Below are 26,241 nucleotides of genomic sequence, written 5' to 3'. Positions count from 1 at the left end.
ATATAAATTATGTATATATTTTTTCATCTTTAATCTAGATAAAAGTATGAGAAAAATTAACTAATTTTATTGAAGTGGAAGTCAAATATTTAATAATATATATATTTTTTTTATAATGCTCTGTCACATGTCTGCGTTTAAACAAATAAAAATGGCAACTTAGCTGCTATTTTTCTTCTTCCTTTCTTTCTAACTTCAATAGCCGATGTGACGTCATTAAAACAACTTGACAAACTTTCAGTTTCAGTAAACCAAACAAACGAAGCATCTCGTTCAGCCCAATCGACCCCGGATGACGTCACGCCTTGCACGTGCACGGTGGGCGCGGTCGCGCGCGCGCTCCCCCAGCCTGCCCTCGTGTCAAGCACACCTGCACGTTTTTTTGTTTTGTTTTGTTTTGTTTTGTTTGTTTCTGTAGTTTTCCACTTTTCGCGATGTTTGTGCTGCCCACGCTCACTTTAGGGAAGGCGGACGCGCCCGTGACGTCACCATGAAGAGCGCGACGATGGATGATGGCGTCTCGACACCAGGTCACAACTTTTTTTTCTTTTTTTTTTAATGACTTTAATAGTTGAGGCGGCATATTGAATGAATGAATTGTGTGGCCGCTGCGCCTCATTTGCATGCAGGGTTGTGACGCGTGTGTTTATTTTGCTCGCCTTGTTTGCTTGCTGCTGGGTTTTTTGTTTTGTTTTGTTTTTTGTGAGCGTTCAACTCGTAATGAAATTAAGTTTTTGAAAGTTGTTTATGCTAGCAGTTGGAAAAGTGAGTGACCACAACATGAGCAGGAAACACTTAAAAACGCCACAAACTCTCCTTTCTTGCGTGTTTTGAAAAAGTTCCCATGACTTATTAAATTGATTAGCTATTGAAACGTGTTGTTGAATTTTTTGTCAATGCTAGCTAGCAAATCTGAGCTTTTTACTAAATGATGTGTTGCAATAATAATATCAACATATTTGGCATAAACGTATGATACAAGGACGTATTTTATCACAACAATTGGTCATCAAAAACACTGAAATGTTAATATCTTGTTTTGTTAGTTTAGCTACTTTGTGTTTTGTGATATATGATGCGGTCAATGCACAAATCGAGGAAAGGCAAGGTAGCTAGCTTTGTGTTTACATATTTCCATTTCATACGCAATCTCAATGTGCTTCACACAAGCAAAGATTCAACACCTGTAAAAATATTTACGAACACAACGTGGCTCTAACAACATTCATGAAAAACACAAGTAGCTTATCAAAATTATGAAAAGAATTTTAACATTTAAGCTAATTAACAGACAACTTAAAAAAAAACATTTAAAAGTAAAGAAATAAAAAGTATAAAATGACTCGAAGACCATACTGTCAATCGGATTTATAAACGTTGAAAAGACCTTAATCGAACAGCAACTAGATTTTGTTAGCAGCTTATTTCGATTGCTTGCAGCAGAACAACAAAATGCGGCTTCACCGTATTTGCTCAGTGCTCCACTAATTGACCCAAGTCTGGTTTATACTTTCAATTAGCATTTCCTTGATGTATTCGAGACCTCAACCATTCACTCCAAAAACCGCTGAGTCAATATAACCCAAACTGGGTGAAAAATGGGACCCACCCAACTATTTGGGTTATTCAGTTTACCCAAAAAGTTGGGTCAAGTTAAATTAATAAGCCACACAGCAATGTAATGCAAGTTGTTTTGTGGGTTAATTTCATCCAAATTTTTGGGTTGGATAACTCAAAAAGCTGAATTGGTACATTATGGACCCAATTTGGTTATTTTGATGTATTTTCATCCATCCATTTTCTTAACCGCTTGCTCCTCACAAGGGTCGCGGGGGTGCTGGAGCCTATCCCAGCCGGCTTCGGGCAGTAGGCGGGGTACACCTAAACTTGTTGCCAGCCAATCACAGTTTGTTGTGTTTTTATTTTTATTTTATTTTTTAAAATGTTTTGTATTTTATTTAGAATATATTTATTTTGTTTTATATTTTATTTTTTATATATATTTTATTTTATATATATATTTTATTTTATATATATATATATATATATATATATATATATATATATATATATATATATATATTAATAGTTATTAGTTTTTACCCAACTATTCTCTTTTTTTTTTTTATAATAATAATATTTCATGATTTGGATTTATAGGCCAGGAGCAGTATTTTAATTAGATTTTTTTGTATTTATTTATTTATTTATTTATTTTATTCTATTTATTTTATTTATTATATATTTATTTTATTATTTTTCTTTATTTTTTAATTCCATTTTAATTTTTTTTATATGCTATATATATATATAATTTTTATGTGATTGTAAGTGAAACTTTTATTTGTAACTGTAATGAAAACTGTTTTGCTGCCTCTTGGCCAGGACTCCCTTGAAAAAGAGGTTCTTAATCTCAACGGGACTATCCTGGTTAAATAAAGGTTAAATAAAAAAAAAAAAAAAAATATATATATATATATATAATATTCCATGATATTGGTTCATAGGCTAGTAGCAGAATTTTAATTAGTTTTTTAAAATTAATTTATTTATTATTATATTTATTATATATGTATTTTATTGTTTTATTTTATTTATTTTTTAAATTTTAATGTTAAATATTAAAAAAATATTTTTATAGTTTTTACCTAACTGTTTTTTTAAAAATAATATTCCATGATTTTGATTTATAGGCCAGTAGCAGAATTTTAATTAGATTTTTTTGTATTTATTTATTTAATTATTTATTTATGTTTCTAAAGAGACGTGTTTCCTAACCTCAGTCCTCTTTATTGCTGAAAACATTGACTGTACCTTGTATATTGTTTTGTTTTGGGCAAGCTGAAGGAAAGGCAACACATGCTAACAACATGCTAACATGCAGACTGAACAAAAAAAGGGTCCAAGGATTGACCCTTGAGGGACGCCCGCGTCATGTCCGAGATATGATTTATTGTGTGTATGAGCTGTTGCTAATATTTTTGATTCACTTATGTGGACACAGGAGAGAACATTTGTCTTTGACTTGACCTTCAACCTTGACCTTTGGCGCACTTTTCTTTGGGTACACTTTATGTCACGTTGTTGTTGTTGTTGTTTTTCTGTAAGTCCGTCCGGGCCGCCATCTTTCATTTTCCATTTGTCTGGCACGTCCGTCCGTCTCTCGACACTCTGGGCAGCGGCAAACGTGTTGTTTGGTTCCGGCGGGAGTTCAAAGAGCTTCTCATCTCTCTGCCCGCCGCTAACGTCGCCGCGGGAACGCCCGGCCTGTTAGCGCACGCCAGGATGAGCGAACGCCGCAACGCTCGTGGAACTTTCAAGTACTTTTGAAAGTAACGCTTGATCGTCACGTCTGGATTTTCTCCGTACGTTTCAGGCCGGGCCGCCGGGCCGCGTTCGTCCAACGTAGTGCTGCTCGATTATGGGAAAAATAATAATCAGGATGATTTTTGGCAATAATTGAAATCACGATTATTCTTTGACAAGTAAATGTTTAAGTATTTAAAAGTATTAATACCAATTAATAACTAAAACATAGAAACACTATAATTATGTAAGTTCCTTTTGGACCAAACAAAATTTAAAATATTTTTTTATTTTATTTATTTATTTGTTTATTTATGTTGGCAAAAACTTGAAGTTGAAGTGCAGCAGGACGATCATTTATTTCTTGGTACAAAACAAGAAAATGTTTCAACGTAAAAAAAATAAAATAAAATAAAATATTAAGATAAAATTGTTTAAAACGCTAATTCATGCAAGTTCCTTTTGGATGAAGCAATATGTACTAAATTAGTTATTTAAAAAAAATGTAAATGTGCAAATCTATAAATTAATAATAAAAAACTCACAAATTAGTATTAATAATCTTTTTTTTGTAATTGTGGAATGTAATACTTGAAATTGTAATTGAATTTAGATTAATTGCACAGCCCTAGTCGAACGTACTCTGTAAACAAACACAGTGTGGCTCAGTCTCTTGTCACGTGGATGTCAAGGCTAGCTAGCGATATGCTTTTTTAGCGCTATGTCAAGCTCTGTTGAAACGGCATCGCGCCAAAATTTAAAAATCGGAGCGGCACAGAAAACAAATAGCGCAATGCTAACGCAACTTCAGCTAGCGTCAAATGCTATTAGCGTAATGCGTATTTCTCTCGAGGTGATGAATGGCTACGGGGTGGGGCTGCAAAATGCTAATCACGATTATTTTGTTCAATATTTTTATCGTTAAATATGTTCAAATGTATTTGCAAGTACCTGTATGTTCAAACATACTTTTAGGCTAAATGCTAAAAACTAATGACTCACTGCGCATACCCCGTGGCATTATGGGGGTAGCTAGCAGCTAGCTAGCTAGCTAAAAGAAAAAAAAGCTTTTTCTTTTGTGTGGCATTATGGGGGGAAAAAAATGCTAAAAAAAAAAGAAAGTTTTTCGCACTCAGCCTACAAGCACATTTGAATGTATTTGTCGGTCCAAAATATTTACTCCACATTGGCAGTTCTGTACATAATAATTAGTTCTGATTTATTATACATTAATATTATTGTCGTCATGTTTGATGCTGTTTGGACGGTTTGACTCGCTCACTAGGCAGCATGACGTCACAATTTCCTGACGTTCAGGAAGTACGCAAACATTTCCTGTGTGTGTGAAAAAGAATTTCCTGTATCTCTTGGACTCTTGTTGTTGTAATGGCTGTAGGCTCCAGCAGGGGGCAGTGTGTGCTATTGTGCGTATGCTCTTATCTGTGGTGTTATTTATTTATTTATTTATTTATTTTATTTTATTTTTTTATAATGAGTGTCTTAATCACATGCATGTGTTGTGACGTTTGTGATTGTTGACATGGAAGTTAGAGGACACACTTACTTTCTCGGCGTGTGCATGTGTGTGCGTGCGTGTGCGTAAGGACAATAGAAGGTGAAAGGTTGCGTGTCACCTGCAGGAAGATTTAGAAAAAAAAAAAAAAAAGCCGGCAAATAATCTAAACTTGAAAAACATGGATGGGCAACCAATTTCACTTCATCGATTATTTAATTTTTTCTATTTTCCCACATTATATATATATATATATATATATATATATATATATATATATATATATATATATATATATATATATATATATATATTAATAATTTAACAAAACAATTTGATAATCTATCAATTCCCAATGCATTAGAATATTATGACATTGCTATTGCTATTGTTAATTTCTTCTTATTATTATTATTATTATTATTGTTAATTTAGTTATTTATTATTGTTTTATTTTATTTTTGTTTTTTTTCCATTATTTTTTAAATATTTTAATTTTTTATATATTTTTTCATTATTTTTATATTTATTATTGTTATATATTATTTTATTATTTGATTTATTTTGTTACCCAGTAAGATATTAACAGTTTGATTTATTACCTGATTTATTTAATGACATTTGTGAATTTAATGTTTTGCTTTGTTTTTATTCATTTGCGGTTAATTTACTTAATGGGATATTCAATCATTTTAAAATAAAAAAAAACAATATAATGCTATTTTTTAAGGATTATTTTTTCGTTTATTTAAAGACATTTTAATTCATTCATTCAATTTCACTTCATCAATTATTAGATTTTTTTAATTTTTTCACATATATATAAAATTTTATTTTTTTTAAATAATTTAACAAAATTATTTGATAATCTTTTGATTTCCAATCCATTAGAATATAATGACATGTTTATTATTTATTTATTTATTTATTTATTTATTTATATTATTTTTATTTTATTTTCATTATTTTTTATATTTTTACATATATTTTCATTATTTTTATCATGTATATATAATTATTATTGTTGTTACATAATATTTTATTTTATTATCTGATTTATTTAATGACATTTGTGAATTTAATGTTTTTTCTCTTTTAGTTTTTTGTTTTTCATTTGCATTTAATTTACTTAATGGGACATTTAATCATTAAAAAAAACTAATTTAAATGTATGTAATGCTATTTTTTAAGGATTATTTTTTATTTTATTTAAAGACATTTTAATTCATGTAATGCCTTTTTAAATAATTTAATGCATTAATTTCTCTGTTTGTTTGTTTTTTCTTTAAGTGATTGAATGGATTTTTTGTGATTTTTTTTTTTTTTTTTCCCAATCTACTCCATGAGAACACGATGACATTTTCATTGTTATTTTCCGATTAATATTCATCGTGATCCGCGCAGGCACACGCGCGCACGCACGCACGCAACGATGTAGTGTGTGCGGGCAGCTGAGTAACAAGAGCCAGCTGCTCCCCTCATCCTCGTCTTCATCTCCTTTCCTCTTCCTCATCCTCTTCATCCTTCTGCTGCTTCCAAGGTGTCACTCAAACGCGCACACACATTTTCAGTCGACACGCACGCACTCTGCTAATGAAGGTTGTTTCCCCGGATTCCCCGTTTTTCGCTTCTTTTTTTCTTTTCTTTTTTTTTTCCTTCTGATTGATGAGTCAGCTGTGCAGGAAGCCGTTTTAACCGTCACGCTACGCCGGCGATTGGCCGCTCGGAATTTGCCACGGCGTCCACGTTGGCATCCTAACACACACACACACACACACATGTGGCGCAAGGACGAAAAGGACGGCGGCACCCGTCTGGACTGCTGATCAATTTCTAGTACTGTACAGCAGCGCCACACGCTTTTCAATTTCAAATCCATTGAAATGTCCTTTCAATTATTATTTTTTTTCTTTCCTATTTTAACTGCCCGCCATTTTCAGAAACGCTTTAGAGGTGCGCCACATTTTTCAGTAGCAATGGACCGATAATAGTTTTTCCAGTGTCGATACCGAATGCCAATTAGTGGTAGTCAAGGAGGCCGATAACCGATATTTGAAGCTGATATTTATTTTCATTAAAAAGCAGGGGGGGAATATTGGCGTCAAAAAAATAAAATAATTAAACACAAAAACCAATCTTGATTTTGTTGCGATGTCTTAAAGTATGTTTAGTGAACAATTTTTCAGACTTTTCCAAATGTAGATTTTTAAAAAAAAATTCAGACAACAAAATTCATTTTAAATTTGTAAAAAAAATAAAAAATAAAATAAAAATGTTCAGGGAGTTCCCACGTTAGAAGTAAGTCTTAAAAAGTTAAATTGAAACTTAAACAACTACTGTAAATACTACTACCGATACCAATTATTTGTTTTCAAGGAAGTCGATAACCGATATTTCAAGCCGATATTATTTTTCAGTAAAAAAAAAAAAAAAAAAAAGGGGGGGGTGTTATTGGCGTCTAAAATTGTTTTAAATTCAAATACCAATCTTGATTTTGTTGCAATGTTTTAAAGCATGTTTATTGAACAGTTTTTCTGACTTTTCCAAATGTTTTTTTTTTAATCAGACAACAAAATTCATTTTAAATTTCTAACAAAAAAAAATGTTCAAGGAGCTCCCAAAGTTATCAGTAAGTCTTAAAAAGGTAAATCAAAACTTAAACTACTGTAAATACTATGACTCTCTGTTTTTCAACAGATGGACTGATATGGTTTTTCTACGGCCGATACCGATGCCAATTATTTGTTGTCAAGGAGGCCGATAACCGAAGCTGATATTCATTTTCAGTAAAAAAACAAAAAAAGTGTGGGGGCGGGGGGAATATTGGTGTCAAAATTTGTTTTAAATACAAATACCAATATGTTTTAAAGCATGCTTAGTGAACAATTTTTCAGACCTTTCAATTTTTTATTTTTTTTTAATCAGACAACAAAATTAATTTTGAATTTCAAAAAAAAAATATTCAAGGAGCTCCCAAGGTTATCAGTAAGTCTTAAAAAAAAGTTAAACAAGTAAATACCATACCTCTCTAATTTTCTAATTTTCAAATTTTGAGTAATCGATATCGAATCAATTTTCCTTTTTGAGCCCAATATCAATTCATATTAACCATAAATTGATGATTTAAATATGTCTTTTTCTCCCCATAAATTCTTTAAAAAAATGAATTTTAAAGGCCATTTTTTGTATCTACCTTCTTGAAATTTACTGTTTACATGAATTTAAAATGATTTTCATAAATTTATGAAAGACCGGACTTTTTGCACTTAAAGACAATTCAGCATATTTTATTTAAGTTTCTATTTATAATTAGGAAATTAGAATGATGAAAATATTTTCATCTCATCCTTGCTGATGTCAATGTTTGTGTAACACTTATTATAACAGTTGTTACTTTATTTATTTATTTATTTTTTTATGAATAAACTAAATCATTTGACTAGTTTCTGCCTCCGCAAAATGTTGTTTGGGAATTTAATATTTGTGGATTTTTTTTTTTTAATCATGTCCTTGACATTTAAGAAGAATTGATGTTGTATAATTAATCAATATTGGATTGAACTGAAGTGAATCGAATCGAAAAAAATCTAACTGAACTCTTGTGAATTGAAATTGAATCGATGGAGGAAATAAGAATCGCTACACTAGTTGTTGCTTTTGTTTGATTTTTTTGTTGCTTTTGTTTGATTTTTATTTTTATTTTATTTTTTTTAACTGTCTGCCCCACAATCATATTTGTGTTTTTGGTGCACCGGTGGTGCGTTGTTTTTTGTTGTTGTTTTTTTTGTGTTCCATGTTTGTTGTGGTCACATGGCATCTCCGGAGGCGCGTATCCAAAGGTCTTGCCGCGCACCTTATTGCTTTCTAGCGGCGTCGGTGATTCATCACAGGCGGCTAACACACCCACCGAGCGCCCCCGGCGTCCTCCGCGCACCCCGCCGCTCTCCCGACCGGTTGCCGCCGCCGGCTCTCCCGACCGAAGCGTTATCAGCACGGCCTGGCACAGGATATGAAGGCGGCGAGCGAGCGAGCGCTGGCTCACGCGCTGCCGTTGATGTGTTGAAGCGAAGGCGTGATAAAAGTGCATTGAAAGGCTAACTTGTGTGGCACATTAGCGCTCATGTGATCTTGATGTCAGCAGACGGGAAAAAAAGACGCTCACATGACTCCATGGCGTTCATTTGATGAAATCGTCTTTTTTTTCCTTTCAACAACAGACACACAAGTGTTTGTGTGATGTGAGGAAAAAAAAAAGATGTTTGTTGTTACATTTCATATTTGATGTGAGGTTTGACGCATTGTGTTCAGTCTGATTTTTTTTCTTTCTGTTTAAACTACTAGCCAACTTTAATCAAGCAAACTATCTAACAAGCACCTCCACCCCATCTGTCCAAACAACACAATTAGTCAAATCAGTCTAACCAACCCAAGTAACTAACCAACCAGTACAACCAAACCAAAGGTCTTATGCATCCAACACTCATTCAGCAGTTTATTACAGCTAACCAGCTTTGTTAATCTGTCCAAAAAGCCAACCTAACCTGTCCAACTAACAAACCTCTCCAGTCTAACCAATCCAATTAAACAAGCCAACCTGTTCAACAAACCGATCCCAACCAACTGACTTAAACGAGCACAAACCAGTCTAACCCAACAGATTAACCATGTAAGCCAAATTACTAACCAACCCTCTCATTCCAACAAGTCTGACCCAATCAACTTAGCATCCAACCAAACTGAAATCAGTCAGCCAGACCAAACCAACCCAATCATCTTACCCATCCAACCACATCCAATAGGCCAAACCACTTTTCTAACTAACCGCCCCAGTCAATCCCAGCCAACTAACCAGTCAGTTTAGCCAATCAAACAAATCAAGCAAAGCTGTCAAATCAATCCAAACCAACTCAAGTCCAACTAGTGTCGTACATGCAACCCAAACACCAAACCAACCAACCAACCAGCCCAGCCAGTCCAACTAACTAACATAGTCAGTCTAGTTAACCAATCTACCAACTAGGACAACCCAACCAATCACCCGGTCCAACATGCTCAACCCTTCAACTAAGCTATCAATCCAGTTTGTGAAAGTAACAAATCAACTTAGCATCCAACCAAACCAAAAACAGCCAGACCAAACCAACCCAATCATCTTACCCATCCAATCACATCCAATAAGCCGAACCACTTTTCCAACCAATCACCCCAGTCAATCCCATCCAACTAACCAGCCAGTTTAGCCAATCAAACAAATCAAGCAAAACTGTCAAACCAATCCCAACCAATTAACTCAAACACGTCCAACTAGTGTTGCCCATCCAACGCAAACACCTAACCATCCAGCACAGCCAGTCCTAACTAACTAACTAACTAACTAACTAACTAACTAACTAACTAACTAACTAACTAAGTTAGTCCATCTGACCAAGCTATCAACTAGGACAACCCAACCAATCACCCTGTCCAACATGCCCAGCCACTCAACTTAACTATCAATCCAGTTTGTAAAAGTAACCAACTTAGCATACAAACAAACTGAAAACAGCCAGACGAAACCAACACTAACTAACTAACTAACTAACTAACTAACTAACCAAGTCAGCCAGACCAAACCAACCCAATCATCTTACCCATCCAACCACATCCAATAAGCCGAACCACTTTTCCAACCAACCACCCCAGTCAATCCCATCCAACTAACCAGCCAGTTTAGCCAATCAAACAAATCAAGCAAAAATGTCAAACCAATCCCAACCAATTAACTCAAACACGTCCAACTAGTGTTGCCCATCCAACGCAAACACCTAACCATCCAGCACAGCCAGTCCTAACTAACTAACTAACTAACTAACTAACTAACTAACTAACTAACTAACTAACCAAGTCAGCCAGACCAAACCAACCCAATCATCTTACCCATCCAACCACATCCAATAAGCCGAACCACTTTTCCAACCAACCACCCCAGTCAATCCCATCCAACTAACCAGCCAGTTTAGCCAATCAAACAAATCAAGCAAAAATGTCAAACCAATCCCAACCAATTAACTCAAACACGTCCAACTAGTGTTGCCCATCCAACGCAAACACCTAACCATCCAGCACAGCCAGTCCTACCTAACTAACTAACTAACTAACTAACTAACTAACTAACTAACTAACTAACTAACTAACTAAGTAAGTCAGCCAGACCAAACCAACCCAATCATCTTACCCATCCAACCACATCCAATAAGCCGAACCACTTTTCCAACCAACCACCCCAGTCAATCCCATCCAACTAACCAGCCAGTTTAGCCAATCAAACAAATCAAGCAAAACTGTCAAACCAATCCCAACCAATTAACTCAAACAAGTCCAGCTAGTTTTGCCCATCCAACCCAAACACCTAACCAACCACCCCAGCCAGTCTAACTAACTAACTAACTAACTAACTAACTAACTAACTAACTAACTAACTAACTAACTAACTAACTAACCTAGTTAGTCCAGCTAACCAAGCTACTTAAGTTAAGTCAAACAAGTCCAGCTAGTTTTGCCCATCCAACCCAAACACCAAACCAACCAGCCCAGCCAGACTAACTAACTCAAACACGTCCAACTAGTGTTGCCCATCCAACGCAAACACCTAACCATCCAGCACAGCCAGTCCTACCTAACTAACTAACTAACTAACTAACTAACTAACTAACTAACTAACTAACTAACTAACTAACTAACTAACTAACCAAGTCAGCCAGACCAAACCAACCCAATAATCTTACCCATCCAACCACATCCAATAAGCCGAACCACTTTTCCAACCAACCACCCCAGTCAATCCCATCCAACTAACCAGCCAGTTTAGCCAATCAAACAAATCAAGCAAAAATGTCAAACCAATCCCAACCAATTAACTCAAACACGTCCAACTAGTGTTGCCCATCCAACGCAAACACCTAACCATCCAGCACAGCCAGTCCTACCTAACTAACTAACTAACTAACTAACTAACCAAGTCAGCCAGACCAAACCAACCCAATCATCTTACCCATCCAACCACATCCAATAAGCCGAACCACTTTTCCAACCAACCACCCCAGTCAATCCCATCCAACTAACCAGCCAGTTTAGCCAATCAAACAAATCAAGCAAAAATGTCAAACCAATCCCAACCAATTAACTCAAACACGTCCAACTAGTGTTGCCCATCCAACGCAAACACCTAACCATCCAGCACAGCCATTCCTACCTAACTAACTAACTAACTAACTAACTAACTAACTAACTAACTAACTAACTAACTAACTAACTAACTAACTAACTAACCAAGTCAGCCAGACCAAACCAACCCAATCATCTTACCCATCCAACCACATCCAATAAGCCGAACCACTTTTCCAACCAACCACCCCAGTCAATCCCATCCAACTAACCAGCCAGTTTAGCCAATCAAACAAATCAAGCAAAAATGTCAAACCAATCCCAACCAATTAACTCAAACACGTCCAACTAGTGTTGCCCATCCAACGCAAGCACCTAACCATCCAGCACAGCCAGTCCTAACTAACTAACTAACCAACTAACTAACTAACTAACTAACTAACTAACTAACTAACCAAGTCAGCCAGACCAAACCAACCCAATAATCTTACCCATCCAACCACATCCAATAAGCCGAACCACTTTTCCAACCAACCACCCCAGTCAATCCCATCCAACTAACCAGCTAGTTTAGCCAATCAAACAAATCAAGCAAAACTGTCAAACCATCCATCCATCCATCCATCCATTTTCTTGACCGCTTATTCCTCACAAGGGTCGCGGGGGCTGCTGGCGCCTATCTCAGCTGGCTCTGGGCAGTAGGCGGGGGACACCCTGGACTGGTTGCCAGCCAATCGCAGGGCACACAGAGACGAACAACCATCCACACTCACACGCACACCTAGGGACAATTCGGAGCGCCCAATTAACCTGTCATGCATGTCTTTGGAATGTGGGAGGAGACCGGAGTACCCGGAGAAGACCCACGCGGACACGGGGAGAACATGCAAACTCCACCCAGGAAGATCCGAGCCTGGACTCGAACCGGAGACCTCAGAACTGGGAAGCGGACGTGCTAACCACTCGACTACCGTGCCGCCACTGTCAAACCAATCCCAACCAATTAACTCAAACAAGTCCAGCTAGTTTTGCCCATCCAACCCAAACACCTAACCAACCACCCCAGCCAGTCTAACTAACTTAACTAACTAACTAACTAACTAACTAACCTAGTTAGTCCAGCTAACCAAGCTACTTAAGTTAAGTCAAACAAGTCCAGCTAGTTTTGCCCATCCAACCCAAACACCTAACCAACCAGCCCAGCCAGACTAACTAACTAACTAACTAACTAACTAACCAAGTCAGCCAGACCAAACCAACCCAATCATCTTACCCATCCAACCACATCCAATAAGCCGAACCACTTTTCCAACCAACCACCCCAGTCAATCCCATCCAACTAACCAGCCAGTTTAGCCAATCAAACAAATCAAGCAAAAATGTCAAACCAATCCCAACCAATTAACTCAAACACGTCCAACTAGTGTTGCCCATCCAACGCAAACACCTAACCATCCAGCACAGCCAGTCCTACCTAACTAACTAACTAACTAACTAACTAACTAACTAACTAACTAACCAAGTCAGCCAGACCAAACCAACCCAATCATCTTACCCATCCAACCACATCCAATAAGCCGAACCACTTTTCCAACCAACCACCCCAGTCAATCCCATCCAACTAACCAGCCAGTTTAGCCAATCAAACAAATCAAGCAAAAATGTCAAACCAATCCCGACCAATTAACTCAAACACGTCCAACTAGTGTTGCCCATCCAACGCAAACACCTAACCATCCAGCACAGCCAGTCCTAACTAACTAACTAACTAACTAACTAACTAACTAACCAAGTCAGCCAGACCAAACCAACCCAATCATCTTACCCATCCAACCACATCCAATAAGCCGAACCACTTTTCCAACCAACCACCCCAGTCAATCCCATCCAACTAACCAGCCAGTTTAGCCAATCAAACAAATCAAACAAAACTGTCAAACCAATCCCAACCAATTAACTCAAACAAGTCCAGCTAGTTTTTCCCATCCAACCCAAACACCTAACCAACCACCCCAGCCAGTCTAACTAACTAACTAACTAACTAACTAACTAACTAACTAACTAACTAACTAACTAACTAACTAACTAACCAAGCTATCAGCTAGGACAACCCAACCAATCATCCTGCCCAGCCACTCAACTTAACCATCAGTCCAGTTTGTAAGATTAACCAACCGTGCTCAACTAATCTCAAACTAGTCCAACACAACCAACCAAAGTTGTCCAATCGCTCTAAACCAACCGAGTCTGTCCATCTTGGCCGACTAACCCAACAGCCTACCTTAACCCAACTGGTTCTAGTAATCTCTCTCAGGAAACCGACCCAAACAGAAAAAATGTCCCATCTTTTTGCTTTTAACGTTTTTTTTTTGTTTGTTTTGGTTTTTTGTCTGGGTGTCTCGTGAAGTAGTAAAGGTCAGTTCAACTGAAAAGTGATACTTCTGAAGACACCAAAATGAGGCTGATCTTCATTTGTCTAACCGGCAACATGAGACCTACTTAAAAATCTTAGAAATCATCTGCAGGCGCTTCCTGCTTGTTGACTGACGTGACGAGGAGACGTCAAGTAGACAACGAGGGTCCACTTAACCCCGCAGCTGTTCCTGACGGGCCGTGAACTGTCACGGGCCCAAACGTGACAACACCGACCCCGCAACTCTTCATGTGCCATCCAGTCGACCTTCTTCCCCGAGGCCTGCAAGCCAAAGCATTTCCATCTGTAATTTGTGTAAAAATATTGAAATATTCTCGCGGAATCACATTAGCCGCAACGCTAGCGTTTTTTTTTTTTTTTTTTTTTTCCACGGGATTCTTTACGGAGGCAAATGCACCCGCGAGGCTTCTCGAACAAGCGGCGCGAAATGAAACGCCTCGCAAGAGGTCAAATCGGGACGGCGCCCTCGTCGACTGACACTTTTCGACGCTTCTTTTAGCGACTGACGCGACGCGCGAGTAGAAGGCCTCGTCGATTTTTTAGGAATGCGGCTCCCCAGCACTAGATGGCGTCGGTCAGTTTGTTGACGACGCCTTTAAACAGTCAGAAAAAAAATGGAGGACACGCAAATATATTCCTGAGTCCTCGTTTTTAGTGATTTTTTTTTTTTTTTTAATCGTACGTTTATTCGGCTTGCACTGCAATACATTGGATGTCATTTCACAGGATGACTTTAACTCTTCAAAAAAAAAAAAAAAACGGACATTATTATTACTTACATGTTATTTTTTTTTGCAACTAAGACGTTTCTTTCTTTGCCTAAAATTATGAATTTTCTTATCAATCATAATTGGTCTTGATTGTTGAAAAATGTGCTTTTTTATTCGTCTAAGATTCCAAAAAAAAACAAAATTTTCTTCTTGTAATAACACACATTTATTCTTATTGATTTCTACAATATTTACTATTTTTAATATTCTTAAAAAAAAAAAGTCCAACTTTTTCATTGAAAAATTCCAATTTTATTCTCCTAAGATTCCAATTTATTTTTTATTTTTTGCTTAAAAAACTTTATTTAAAAAAAGACTTTCTTGTAAGATTACCTCTTTCTTCAATTAAAAAAAAAAAAGTCGTAATTTGTGTGAAAATGGCAACTTTATTTCATGTAAATTTGCTCAAATCCACCATCTCTTTGGTGAATAAATTCTGACTTTATCAGAATTATCTATTTTTTCTGAAAAATTTTTTTTCGGATTTTTTATTTTTTTCTCATAAAATTGCAGCATTCTATTTTGTAAAGTCTGACTTTATTCTTAAAAAACAACAACTTTTTTTTGTCAAAAATATCTTGTGACAATTTACTTTTATTCTTATTTTTGTCTTTCTTTCTTGAAAAATTCTGATTTTATTCTTATTATACTTGTAAGATTAATATTAAAAAATATATTTTTTATAATAAAAATATAATAATTATTATAATAAATAAATATATATATATATATATATATACATATATATGTATATATATATATATAATATAATATATATTTTATAATATTTTTATTAATTTTTTTAATATTATTTTTTAATATTTATTGTTCTCCTAAAAAATGTAAGTATTCTTGTAAAAATATTATTTCGTTAATTACTGGTCTTTTTTTTTTTTTGTGTCAAAAACTGATTTTATTCTTGCAAATAATCTTTTTTCCACCTCAAAATAAGTCATGATTTTTTTATCTAGAAAAAAAGCCGACTCGATTCTTATAATTTTTGTCACTCCTTGAGCAACAGGCATTATTCTAATTTATGATTCCTACAATTCTTCCTAAAAAAATGACTTAATTCTTGTAAAAAATCTCTTTAGTAAGATTTAAAAAACAAAAAAAACAAAATAAAAAAAACAATTACCTAATTTTTTCCCCATATTTCTTTTCATATGCAACAGGACTGTTGTGTATGTTTTTGTTGTGTTTTCAACTGTTTAGCTTCACACATTTGCGGTTGCGCCGAGCGCGGCGGGTGTCAAGAGCAGGCCAAACGAGCGCTTGCAGGTAGCGCAACATGCGGCTGACGTGTTCCGACAACACGGCTAGCTAACGCTAACGCGGTGACGCACGGGCCCCCCTGCGGCGCTAAATGGTCCAAAATGGAAAGCGGGGCCGGCGGATGTTTTTTTTTTTTTTATATATATATATGCGGACGTATGCAAATGAAATGAGCAACCTTTCGTAGGCAAACAGTCGTATCCGGGAGGGGAATCGACGCTTTCACCTCCGCGTGGCTCAAAAAGATCCCAAATACGCACACGTGGGCCGGAATTTGTTGACAAATGACAGGAAATTTTTGGAAAAAAACAAACACAAAGGAATTGTCTCTTATGAGAGATTCATACTGGGTAGAAATCGTTTTGACGTTGCTGATGTTTGGTTTGTTTGACTTGTTTTCTTTTACGTTATTTTCCATGGATAGGTTGAGCTTTTGAAAGCTTTTACATGTACTTCGGTTAGGCTTAGTATTAGGGATGTAACAATAACAGCAATATCGTGATATTGCGATATTAAAACTGCCATAATATATCGTCGCTGTCATGTCACGATAGTAAATGCAGCACATCTTCTTTTTTTTTTTTCTAGCACCCCCTGATGGCTAGTTTTTTTTTTTTTTTTAGTGCAGTTGAATTTTCATACGGCATGTTTGGGCCTTCTTTGTTTCAAAACCACGCTATTGGTCAAATGAAGTATGACGTAATATGCTTCTGAAGAGAGTATATATATATATATATATATATATATATATATATATATATATATATATATATATATATATATATATATATATATATATATATATATATATATATATATATATATATATATATATATATATATATATATATATATATGTATATGTGTGTATATATTTATTTATTTATTATTATATAATATTATTTTTATTATAAAATAATACTACAATATTGTCTTTGTTCAAAAAAAAATGCACGCTTTCTCCTCTTTTTGATCAGAAAGCAGCATTTTGGAAACCAGCCCATATTCGACTGCTGATTACTGAAGAACAGTCAAAGGTGGAAACATTTTTTTTGTTTTGTTTTTGTTTTGTTTTGTTTCTTTGTTTTTTTGTGTGTGTCTGGTGCAAGGAGAGAGTCAACTCTTATCACAAAACCGTTTTTGGAAAGATGAAAAACATCTTGCGATATGGGCAACTGGCAGTTGATGTGTTTGCAAATGCGCAGTCGTCGTTGTTGTTTTTGTTGTCCAGAGGCGTACCTAATAAAGTGGCCTGCACAAAGCAGGCCACCTGTCAAGCCGGCGGCGGCGGCGGCGCTGGAGCCCTCCGAGGCGCCGCGCCAGCCAACGCGGGATGCCCGAGCCTGCCTGCCTGTCGCTTCACGTTGCCCAGATGCGGTGGCACGCGCGCGCCTCCTTGCACAAACATCCCTCACGCTCCGATACCTCCTCCAAGGTGAGCTGAGGCTTGTTGTTCACTCCCAGCATTATCGATAATGATAATAATGATGAGGGTCATTTTTAAGCGGATGAAGGTCATGATGTCAAATGATAAGCGTCATCGTCGTGACCTCACACTTGTCGTAAATCAACACTCGGGAGAAGCAAGACCTCCACCAAGGCTCGCCGTTGACATCAACAGCAAATTAAAAGAAATTATTTTTAAGATTCAAGTTTGATTTCGTCTTTAGGATTAGCTGCAATGATTTTATGCCATTTTTTAGGAATAAAGTGGTGGTGGTGGTGGGGGGCAGGAGTCTGTTTTAAAAAATCAAAATGAAGTTGTAATATACAGTATATTGGCACATAATATGAATTACATTAACTAACCAGTTATTTTCTGTTACACCCGCCAGGAAGAAGAAAATATTTTCTGCCCCCAAAGTTTCTGCTGCAACATAAATAGTATTATTTGTGTATAAAATCAATAATAGAGAGCACCACTGCCACCTACTGTAAAGGATGTGGAATTACACTTTATTCTAATACCCCTGCCCCCCCCAAAAAAGAATCATTTAGAGACATTGATTAAATTAAAAACCATTATTTTTTTCCGATTCCTGTAGTCCTCCATGAAATCAGGCGATTAGCTTTTGTTTTTGTTTTTCTTCTTCAAATATGACATTTTCAAACATTTGGTTTTACTTTTGGATAAAGATTCAAGATCAATAATTTTGGAAATTTTCTGACGGACCCAACTCAGTTACTGAATCATAATCAATTCATGTTTGTGCATTTTGATTTGTTTTTTTTGTTTTTTTTAATGAAGGGATGTCAATGTAGCCCGTAGCTAGTATCTTATTTGGAAAGAAATGGCTTGGTCAGAACCATCAAAAAGCCCCAAACAGGTCACAATACAGCCGACAAAAATCCGATTCATTGGTTGACCTAAAAGTTTAATCAATACCTAGAATAATGATTATTTGAATCCTTAGACGACCTATTGTTGTAAAAATGACTTGATTCTCCAACATTTCGGCTTGTTAACTAAAAACAAACAAACAAACAAATAAACCAAGCAATTCTAAGGGAATGGACCACCGGTTGGTGTAGGCACTAGGACCCGGGGAGCGTCGTGTCAGCGGCGGGGCCGTCTGTCTGGGCTGAGTCACTGCGCGCGCGTGCGCGCGCGTCAGTCGGAACCAAGCGAGCGAGAAGGTGATGTCGCGCGCGGAGGAGAAGAGAACGGCGCCCATGATGGGTTGACTGTGGGCCCGGCTTGGGGGGTGGGGGAGGCGGAGGGAGGGAGGGAGGCGCTCGCTCGGTCGCTCGCTCCGTCGGAAAGAGGAAGTGCGCGTGCGCGCGCGCGTTCCACGCCACGCGCTCAACCATGGAGACCAACAAAGTTCTTCATTTCGTGCCGTTGGGTAAGTCAACGCGGCGCCTCCTTCATGGATGGGAGAACCTTTGGGGTTCCCTGCCAGGAAAGAGAAACCCCCCTCCTACCTCTTCTCTCCTCTTCTGACCCCCCCCACCACCACCTCTGTTTTTTAACCCCAGCCCCCCCCCCCCCCCCACCCCCCACCCCCCGTTTTTAGCGCACTTCAACACCAGATGTTTGTTGTTTTCGCTACGTTTGCAACTGACTCATGTTTTGACTTTGTCTGCTTGGGGGAGGTCCTCCAGGAAGACCCCAACACACACACACACACACACTTTTTGTTTTTCCTCCTTTAACCTACCCTAAAAAAATAAATAAAATAATAATAATAATTTTCACGGACCTCCCACCCCCTCTGTCTTGTTTATGTCATGAAGCTGCAAAATGTCCTACCTGGCTGGAATGCGGACAAAAAAGCAATAATACACTTTCGTGTGTGTGTGCGCGTGCGTGTGTGTGTGCGTGAGGATTACGAGCGCGTGCGCACCAGCGTGTCCCCTGCAGGGATAATATGTGCGTGTGGCTCATTTGCATATCATTTGCTGATGCCGAGCGCCAACGTTGGACGCACGCTTCAAACGCAGTATCGTTAGCATTATCGTGAGCGCTCCCGAGGGGCCGCAGGTGGTCTTCTCGACCTCTAGACCCCCTTGAGCTTGGCTGGTGTTTGACGGACGCCTCGTTAGGGACACCTGGAAAGTCGGGATGCAGGAGGAAGTCGTCATTTTTCTAATCGGATCGCATCTGTGACCAAGCAGGCCGTATCGAGCGTCGCATTTGAGCATGCTTAACCGGTCATACAAGTGTTCAAAAAAAAAAAAAAAAAAAAAAAAAAAGCTAAGCACTGCTCCCGTTATATTTTGTTTTATTTATTTCTTTATTTTTTACATTTTTTTTTGTTTATTATTTTTCCATTTAAAAATGTATTTTTTTAACGTTTATTTTTTATTCATTTTAATTTTTTTCATTTAAAGAAATTCAATGACACCCACGTCACTCACCAGGCCAGGCGCCGCCTTTTCAACTTTTCAATTTTTTTGGTTTATTTTTTATTTATTTTAATATTTTTTAATTTTCCAAAAGTCAATATTTACCCTCTCATCCGATGACGCCACGTCACTCACCAGTCCAGGTTCCGCTTTTTCAATTTTTTTTGTTTATTTTTTATTTATTTTAATTTTTTAATAAAAAAAAATAATTACACTCTCATCTGATGACACCCACGTCACTCACCAGACCAGGCTCCGCCTTTTCAAAAAAAAGTATATATATTTTTTTTATATAATTTTTTTTCATTATTTTTTTAATTTTATTTTATTTTTTTAGCATTTTCATTCGATGCCACCCCCGTCACTACAACAGGCCAGGCTCCGCCTTTTAATTTTTTTGTTTATTTTTTATTTATTTTAATATTTACCATTTAAATAAATTAAATTTGTTCACTCTCATCCGGTGACACCATGTCACTCACCAGGCCAGGCTCCACCTTTTCAATTTTATTTTTTGTTTATTTTTTTTTTATAATTTTTTAATTTTTTATTTTTTAACATTCTCATCCGATGCCACCCCCGTCACTAAAACAGGCCAGGCTCTGCCTTTTCAATTTTTTTAATGTTAATTTTTAATTTTTATTTTTTTCCATTTAAAAAATTACATTTTTACACTCTCATCTGATGTCACTCACCAGGCCAGGCTCCGCCTTTTCAAAATTTTTTACGTTTATTTTTTATTTATTTATTTATTTATTTATTTATTTATTCATTTTAAAAAATTACATTTGACCATTCGAGTTCATCCACTCTCAATGTCACTGACGCTCGGTCAAGGTCACTGCTACTAACGCACGCACACACGTGCCATATTTCCAAGTTGTTTTTATTCTTTCGAATACGACATCAATATGTCTGTTATAGTATAGGAATCTAACTATATATAATGGCACCCCCTGCTGGTGAGGGGTGACACGACGTCACATACATTGTCACCTGTCGAGCGCACACGTCAGCGTATGTACGGTGTGTGCGTGTCGTTGCTAATATCTCCATACTTGAATGTGCGTGTGTGCATAAGAACCCTGCAGTGCCGCTTTCATGTCCCGTCCCTTTATTTTTGGGCGTATATTTGCATGTGTGTGTGTGTGCTGTATAATAATTTGGTTGTGTGCGCGCGCGTGCGCGTGTGTCAACGTGACGCTGATCTCTGATCAGTATTCACCGCTGGCAACGCTTCTCACACGCTGCAGCCGGCGAGCAGCCATCTGTGCGCACACACGCACACGCATCCAAATTATTATACTACACACACACACACACACCCACACACACACACACACAAATATGCACACAAAATATGAAGAAACAACACAAGAAAGCGGCACACGTGCGTGAAATTGCATCATCAGAAAGAGGGAAAATACTTTCAGCGCTGACGTGTGCTCAAGTTTTTGTGGTTAACGACGACGATCGTCCCGATTTGGGCAGTTGCGATGGCAATAGAACGTGATCGTCGCTCGCACTTGACATCATTCAAGTTAAAACCGAGTGTCTTATCGTTATTGCATTTATGGACTAACAACAGTTAGCATTTTTTTTTTAATTGTTAGACACACAAAAAAAAAATATTCAAATGTTTTGGTTTTTATAAGGAGGTTTTTCGACTTCAGTCCAGAATCGAGTTTCCAATGCAAATGTGAAAAGTATTGTGGGAAAATATACGATTGACGAAATTGCAGCAAATTGACGGAAATTCGTTCCGAAAATTGCGCGAGCAGTTGCGATGGCGATGTTGCAAAACAAAAACAAAACAAAAAAAAAGAAGAAAAATCTAATCGTGCACCTACATTGAAGTTAAAGCTGAGTGTCTTATTATTTCATTTGCGTATTCATGGATGTCGTTTTTTTTTTTTTTACAATGGTATGAAAATATCAATTTTCGTCATCTTTTTGCGCAAACTGAAACTTTCCCAGGACATGACAGAAAACAACAAACCTATGTTCGTTAAAAAATGTTTGCAAAAGAGATGCATGGAGCATACGTGTAACGTAAACAAAATTTGCACTGTGCTTCCTAAATTAAAGCTAATGCGGAGTGTCGTATTGTTATGACATTTGACTATAAGCTAGGAGTGTGACGATATATTGATATCTTGATAAATCGTGATACTTTGTCTCCTGATAAATTATCGATAGACCTACGGAAGTATGGTGATATTTGTAGTTAATACACCAGCCACTATAACTGCTCCATTGTTCATGACTTATTGAGCAATTACTTGGTGGGCCGCTAGGGGGAGCGCCTCATAAGAGTGGCGGGGAAATGGACGCAAGTCTTCATGCGAAGAAGACTCATGAGCTTAGTTTTTATTATTATTATTATTACATTTAACTACGCTGGTGAACTCATTTTTATGTTTGTGTGACAGCTAAGAATGTAAAAAAAAAAGAGCTGTGAAGTGCAATTCAAATGAGTAATTAAACTTTGTACTACAATTTAGTCATTATAGTAAAGACTGGATGCCTTATTGCTATTACATTGGACTATAAACAGTGGTGAACTCATTTCTCTGCTTGTAAGAATGTTAAAAAAAAATAAAGGCATGAAGTGCAATTCAAATGTAGAGAAATTAAACTTTGCACTACAACTTAGTCATTATAGTAAAGACAGGGTGCCTTATTGTTATTACATTTAAATATAAACCGTGGTAAACTCATTTTTATGCTTGTATGACAGTTAAGAATGTTAAAAAAAAAATAGAGGTGTGAAGTGCAATTCAAATGAAGAGTAATTAAACGTACTACAATTTAGTCATTATAGTAAAGACTGGGTGCCTTATTGTTATTACATTTAAATATAAACAGTGGTAAACTCATTGTTATTCTTGTATGACAGTTAAGAATGTTAAAAAAAATAGAGGTGTGAAGTGCAATTCAAATGAAGAGTAATTAAACTTTGCACTACGACTTAGTCATTATAGTAAACACTGGGTGCCTTATTGTTATTACATTTAAATATAAACAGTGGTAAACTCATTGTTATGCTTTATGACAGTTAAGAATGTTAAAAAAAAATAGAGGTGTGAAGTGCAATTCAAATGAAGAGTAATTGAACTTTGCACTACGACTTAATCATTATAGTAAACACTGGGTGCCTTATTGTTATTACATATTACTATAAACAGTGGTGAACTCATTTTTATGCTTGTATGGCAGTTAAGAACATTAAAAAAATTGAGGTGTGAAGTGCAATTCAAATGAAGAGTAATTAAACGTTGTACTACAATTTAGTCATTATAGTAAAGACTGGGTGCCTTATTGTTATTACATTTAAATATAAACAGTGGTAAACTCATTGTTATGCTTGTATGACAGTTAAGAATGTTAAAAAAAATAGAGGTGTGAAGTGCAATTCAAATGAAGAGTAATTAAACTTTGCACTACAACTTAGTCATTATAGTAAACACTGGGTGCCTTATTGTTATTACATATTACTATAAACAGTGGTGAACTTATTTTTATGCTTGTATGGCAGTTAAGAACATTAAAAAAATTGAGGTGTGAAGTGCAATTCAAATGAAGAGTAATTAAACGTACTACAATTTAGTCATTATAGTAAAGACTGGGTGCCTTATTGTTATTACATTTAAATATAAACAGTGGTAAACTCATTGTTATGCTTGTATGACAGTTAAGAATGTTAAAAAAAATAGAGGTGTGAAGTGCAATTCAAATGAAGAGTAATTAAACTTTGCACTACAACTTAGTCATTATAGTAAAGACTGGGTGCCTTATTGTTATTACATATTACTATAACAGTGGTGAACTCATTTTTATGTTTGTATGACAGTTAGGAATATTAAAAATGTGACTTAGAACATTGCCTGTACTGCTAATAAAGGTTTTATGTGAGCCGACACAAGTGTGCTACAGGCTTGTGTGTGCGTGCGCGTGCGTGTTTGTGCATGTGCGAGCCAAGGCGAGGGAATTCCTGCTAATTGCTCACACATTCTCCTCTTGCCTCGCCTCAATTAAATCCAGGCGCCAGCAGCGACTTCTTGCCTCTGTTGCGTTTTCTCTCTCTCTCTCTCTCTCTCCGCCACCACGCAGCAACAAAACCCTTACCCGCTGCTGCCTCGCTTGCCGCTTTTCATTTGTGCCGCGCCGCCTTCCTTCCCGTCAGCAGCAAATGCTGCATGTTGTCATGTGCGCGCGCGCTGCACGAAACGCGTGTACAAGATGTAACTTTTGGTTGTACAAAAGAAAAGCAAAAAACGCAGAGAGGGGGGAAAAAAGCAGAGCGAGGCCGCGTGACGTGGAAGCGGGGAAAAAGACATTTTCTGTTTGAACGTGTGCGACAGCCGCGCAAAATTTTATTGACGTCCGCTGCAAAAAAAAAGGAAAATCTAAACAAGACGAGATGTCAAATCAAAGAGAAAATGTTCGTATTCTTGACCTTTGCATGCCGGCATTTTTCTTCTTTGTGAAAGCAATTCAAAAATACTTTCCTTTAAAAAATATGAATAAGCTTGTTTTGACTTGTTTTGCTAAGTATGAATAAGTTCAGCGCGTCGAATGAGCAATAGCAAGTGGATGTTTTGGAGGCTAGCTTTGTTGACTTGTTTTCAGAAAATGTTGCCTTGTCTTCTTCTATTGGCAAATAATTTATTAATAAATGGAGTAATAAATTTCTGTCGTTCCTTTCTTCTTGGTTTTTTTTTTTTCCTGAGCCCAGTTTTTGCAGTTTAATGGCCAAATGACAAAGCAGCAGACTGTTTTTCATCTTGTCACATCAACAGCTCAGTTTGAGTATAAAAATGTGAATTTTTTTTTTTTTTCTCTCCGGCTTTCTTGTGGCTGTTGAAAGACGAATACGAAGGCTATGCAGCGCGTCACTATAAACGGCTCATCACCACAGAAAGTTCATCACTTATGGTGGTAAAATGACACTCAGTTATAACTTTTATTATGACAAGCTCAAAAACAAGAAAACCGCTGTTTCTAGCAAAGTGTAATAACAATAGGGCACTTAGTCTTAGTAATGATGAAGGAAGGTATAATGTAAAGGTGATTCACTATGTGGCTCAAATTTGGAATCTTCTTTGACCTTTTAAACTGTCATACAAGTTTAAAAAGAAGAAAAAACGTTTTCACAGTAAAATGTAATAACAATAGGACACTCAGTTTTAACGTTAGTGATGACAGCGAAATGTGGAGGTAATTCTTGTCACGTGCGCCTTGCATTTTTTACATCTTTTTTTAAACTTTTAAATTGTCATAAGAGTTCAAAACGAAGAAACAGTTTTTAAAGTAAAATGTAATTACAATAAGGACACTCAGTTTTAATGTTAATGATGACAGCGAAATGTGGAGGTGAATCTTCTCACGAGTGCCTCGAATTTTTTTTTTTTACATCTTTTTTTAATTTTTAAATTGTTATACGAGTTCAAAACGAAGAAAACCTCTTTTCATAGTGAACTGTAATAACAATAAGACACTCAATTTTAACATTAATAATCTTGTCACATTAGTACCTCGCATTTTAAATCTTTTTTTTTTTTTTTTACTTTTGAATTGTCATACATGTTCAAAAAGAAGAAAACCTCTTCATAGTGAAGTGTAATAACAATAGGACACTCAGTTTTAACATGAGTGATCGCAGCGAAATGTGTAAGTGATTCTTGTCACACTTGTGCTTTGCATTTTTTTTTGCATCTTTTTTAACTTTTAAATTGTCATACAAGTTCAAAAAAAGAAAATCACTTTTCAAAGTAAAATGTAATAACAATAGGACACTCAGTTTTAACGTTCATGATGACAGCAAAATGTGGAGGTGATTGTTGTCACACTAATGCCTCGCTTTTTTTTTTTTTTTTTTTTACATCTTTTTTAACTTTTAAATTGTCATACAAGTTCAAAAGGAAGAAAAACAGTTTTCAAAGTAAAGT

The 26,241-nt window shown here is 36.4% G+C and overlaps 1 protein-coding gene across 5 annotated transcripts in view; it reads left to right on the top strand.

The window, feature by feature from the left end:
- Positions 1-371: 371 nt before the first annotated feature.
- slc4a11 (solute carrier family 4 member 11) overlaps positions 372-26,241 on the top strand; it is a 70,996-nt gene continuing 45,126 nt past the window's right edge. For 2 of the 5 annotated variants that reach the window (XM_077538842.1, XM_077538841.1), the window contains exon 1: positions 386-530. In XM_077538842.1, the coding sequence (XP_077394968.1) occupies positions 510-530 (21 nt within the window). In that variant the 5' untranslated portion in view covers positions 386-509. Of the gene's footprint in view, positions 531-19,076; positions 19,288-26,241 lie in introns of those variants that run through there. The other 3 variants (XM_077538836.1, XM_077538843.1, XM_077538837.1) reach the window with 3 other exon arrangements.

Source organism: Festucalex cinctus, chromosome 12, assembly GCF_051991245.1.
Source record: "Festucalex cinctus isolate MCC-2025b chromosome 12, RoL_Fcin_1.0, whole genome shotgun sequence".
Taxonomy (NCBI): domain Eukaryota; kingdom Metazoa; phylum Chordata; class Actinopteri; order Syngnathiformes; family Syngnathidae; genus Festucalex; species Festucalex cinctus.
Note: the sequence above shows the minus strand (reverse complement) of the source record. Positions and strands in the feature narration are given on the sequence as shown.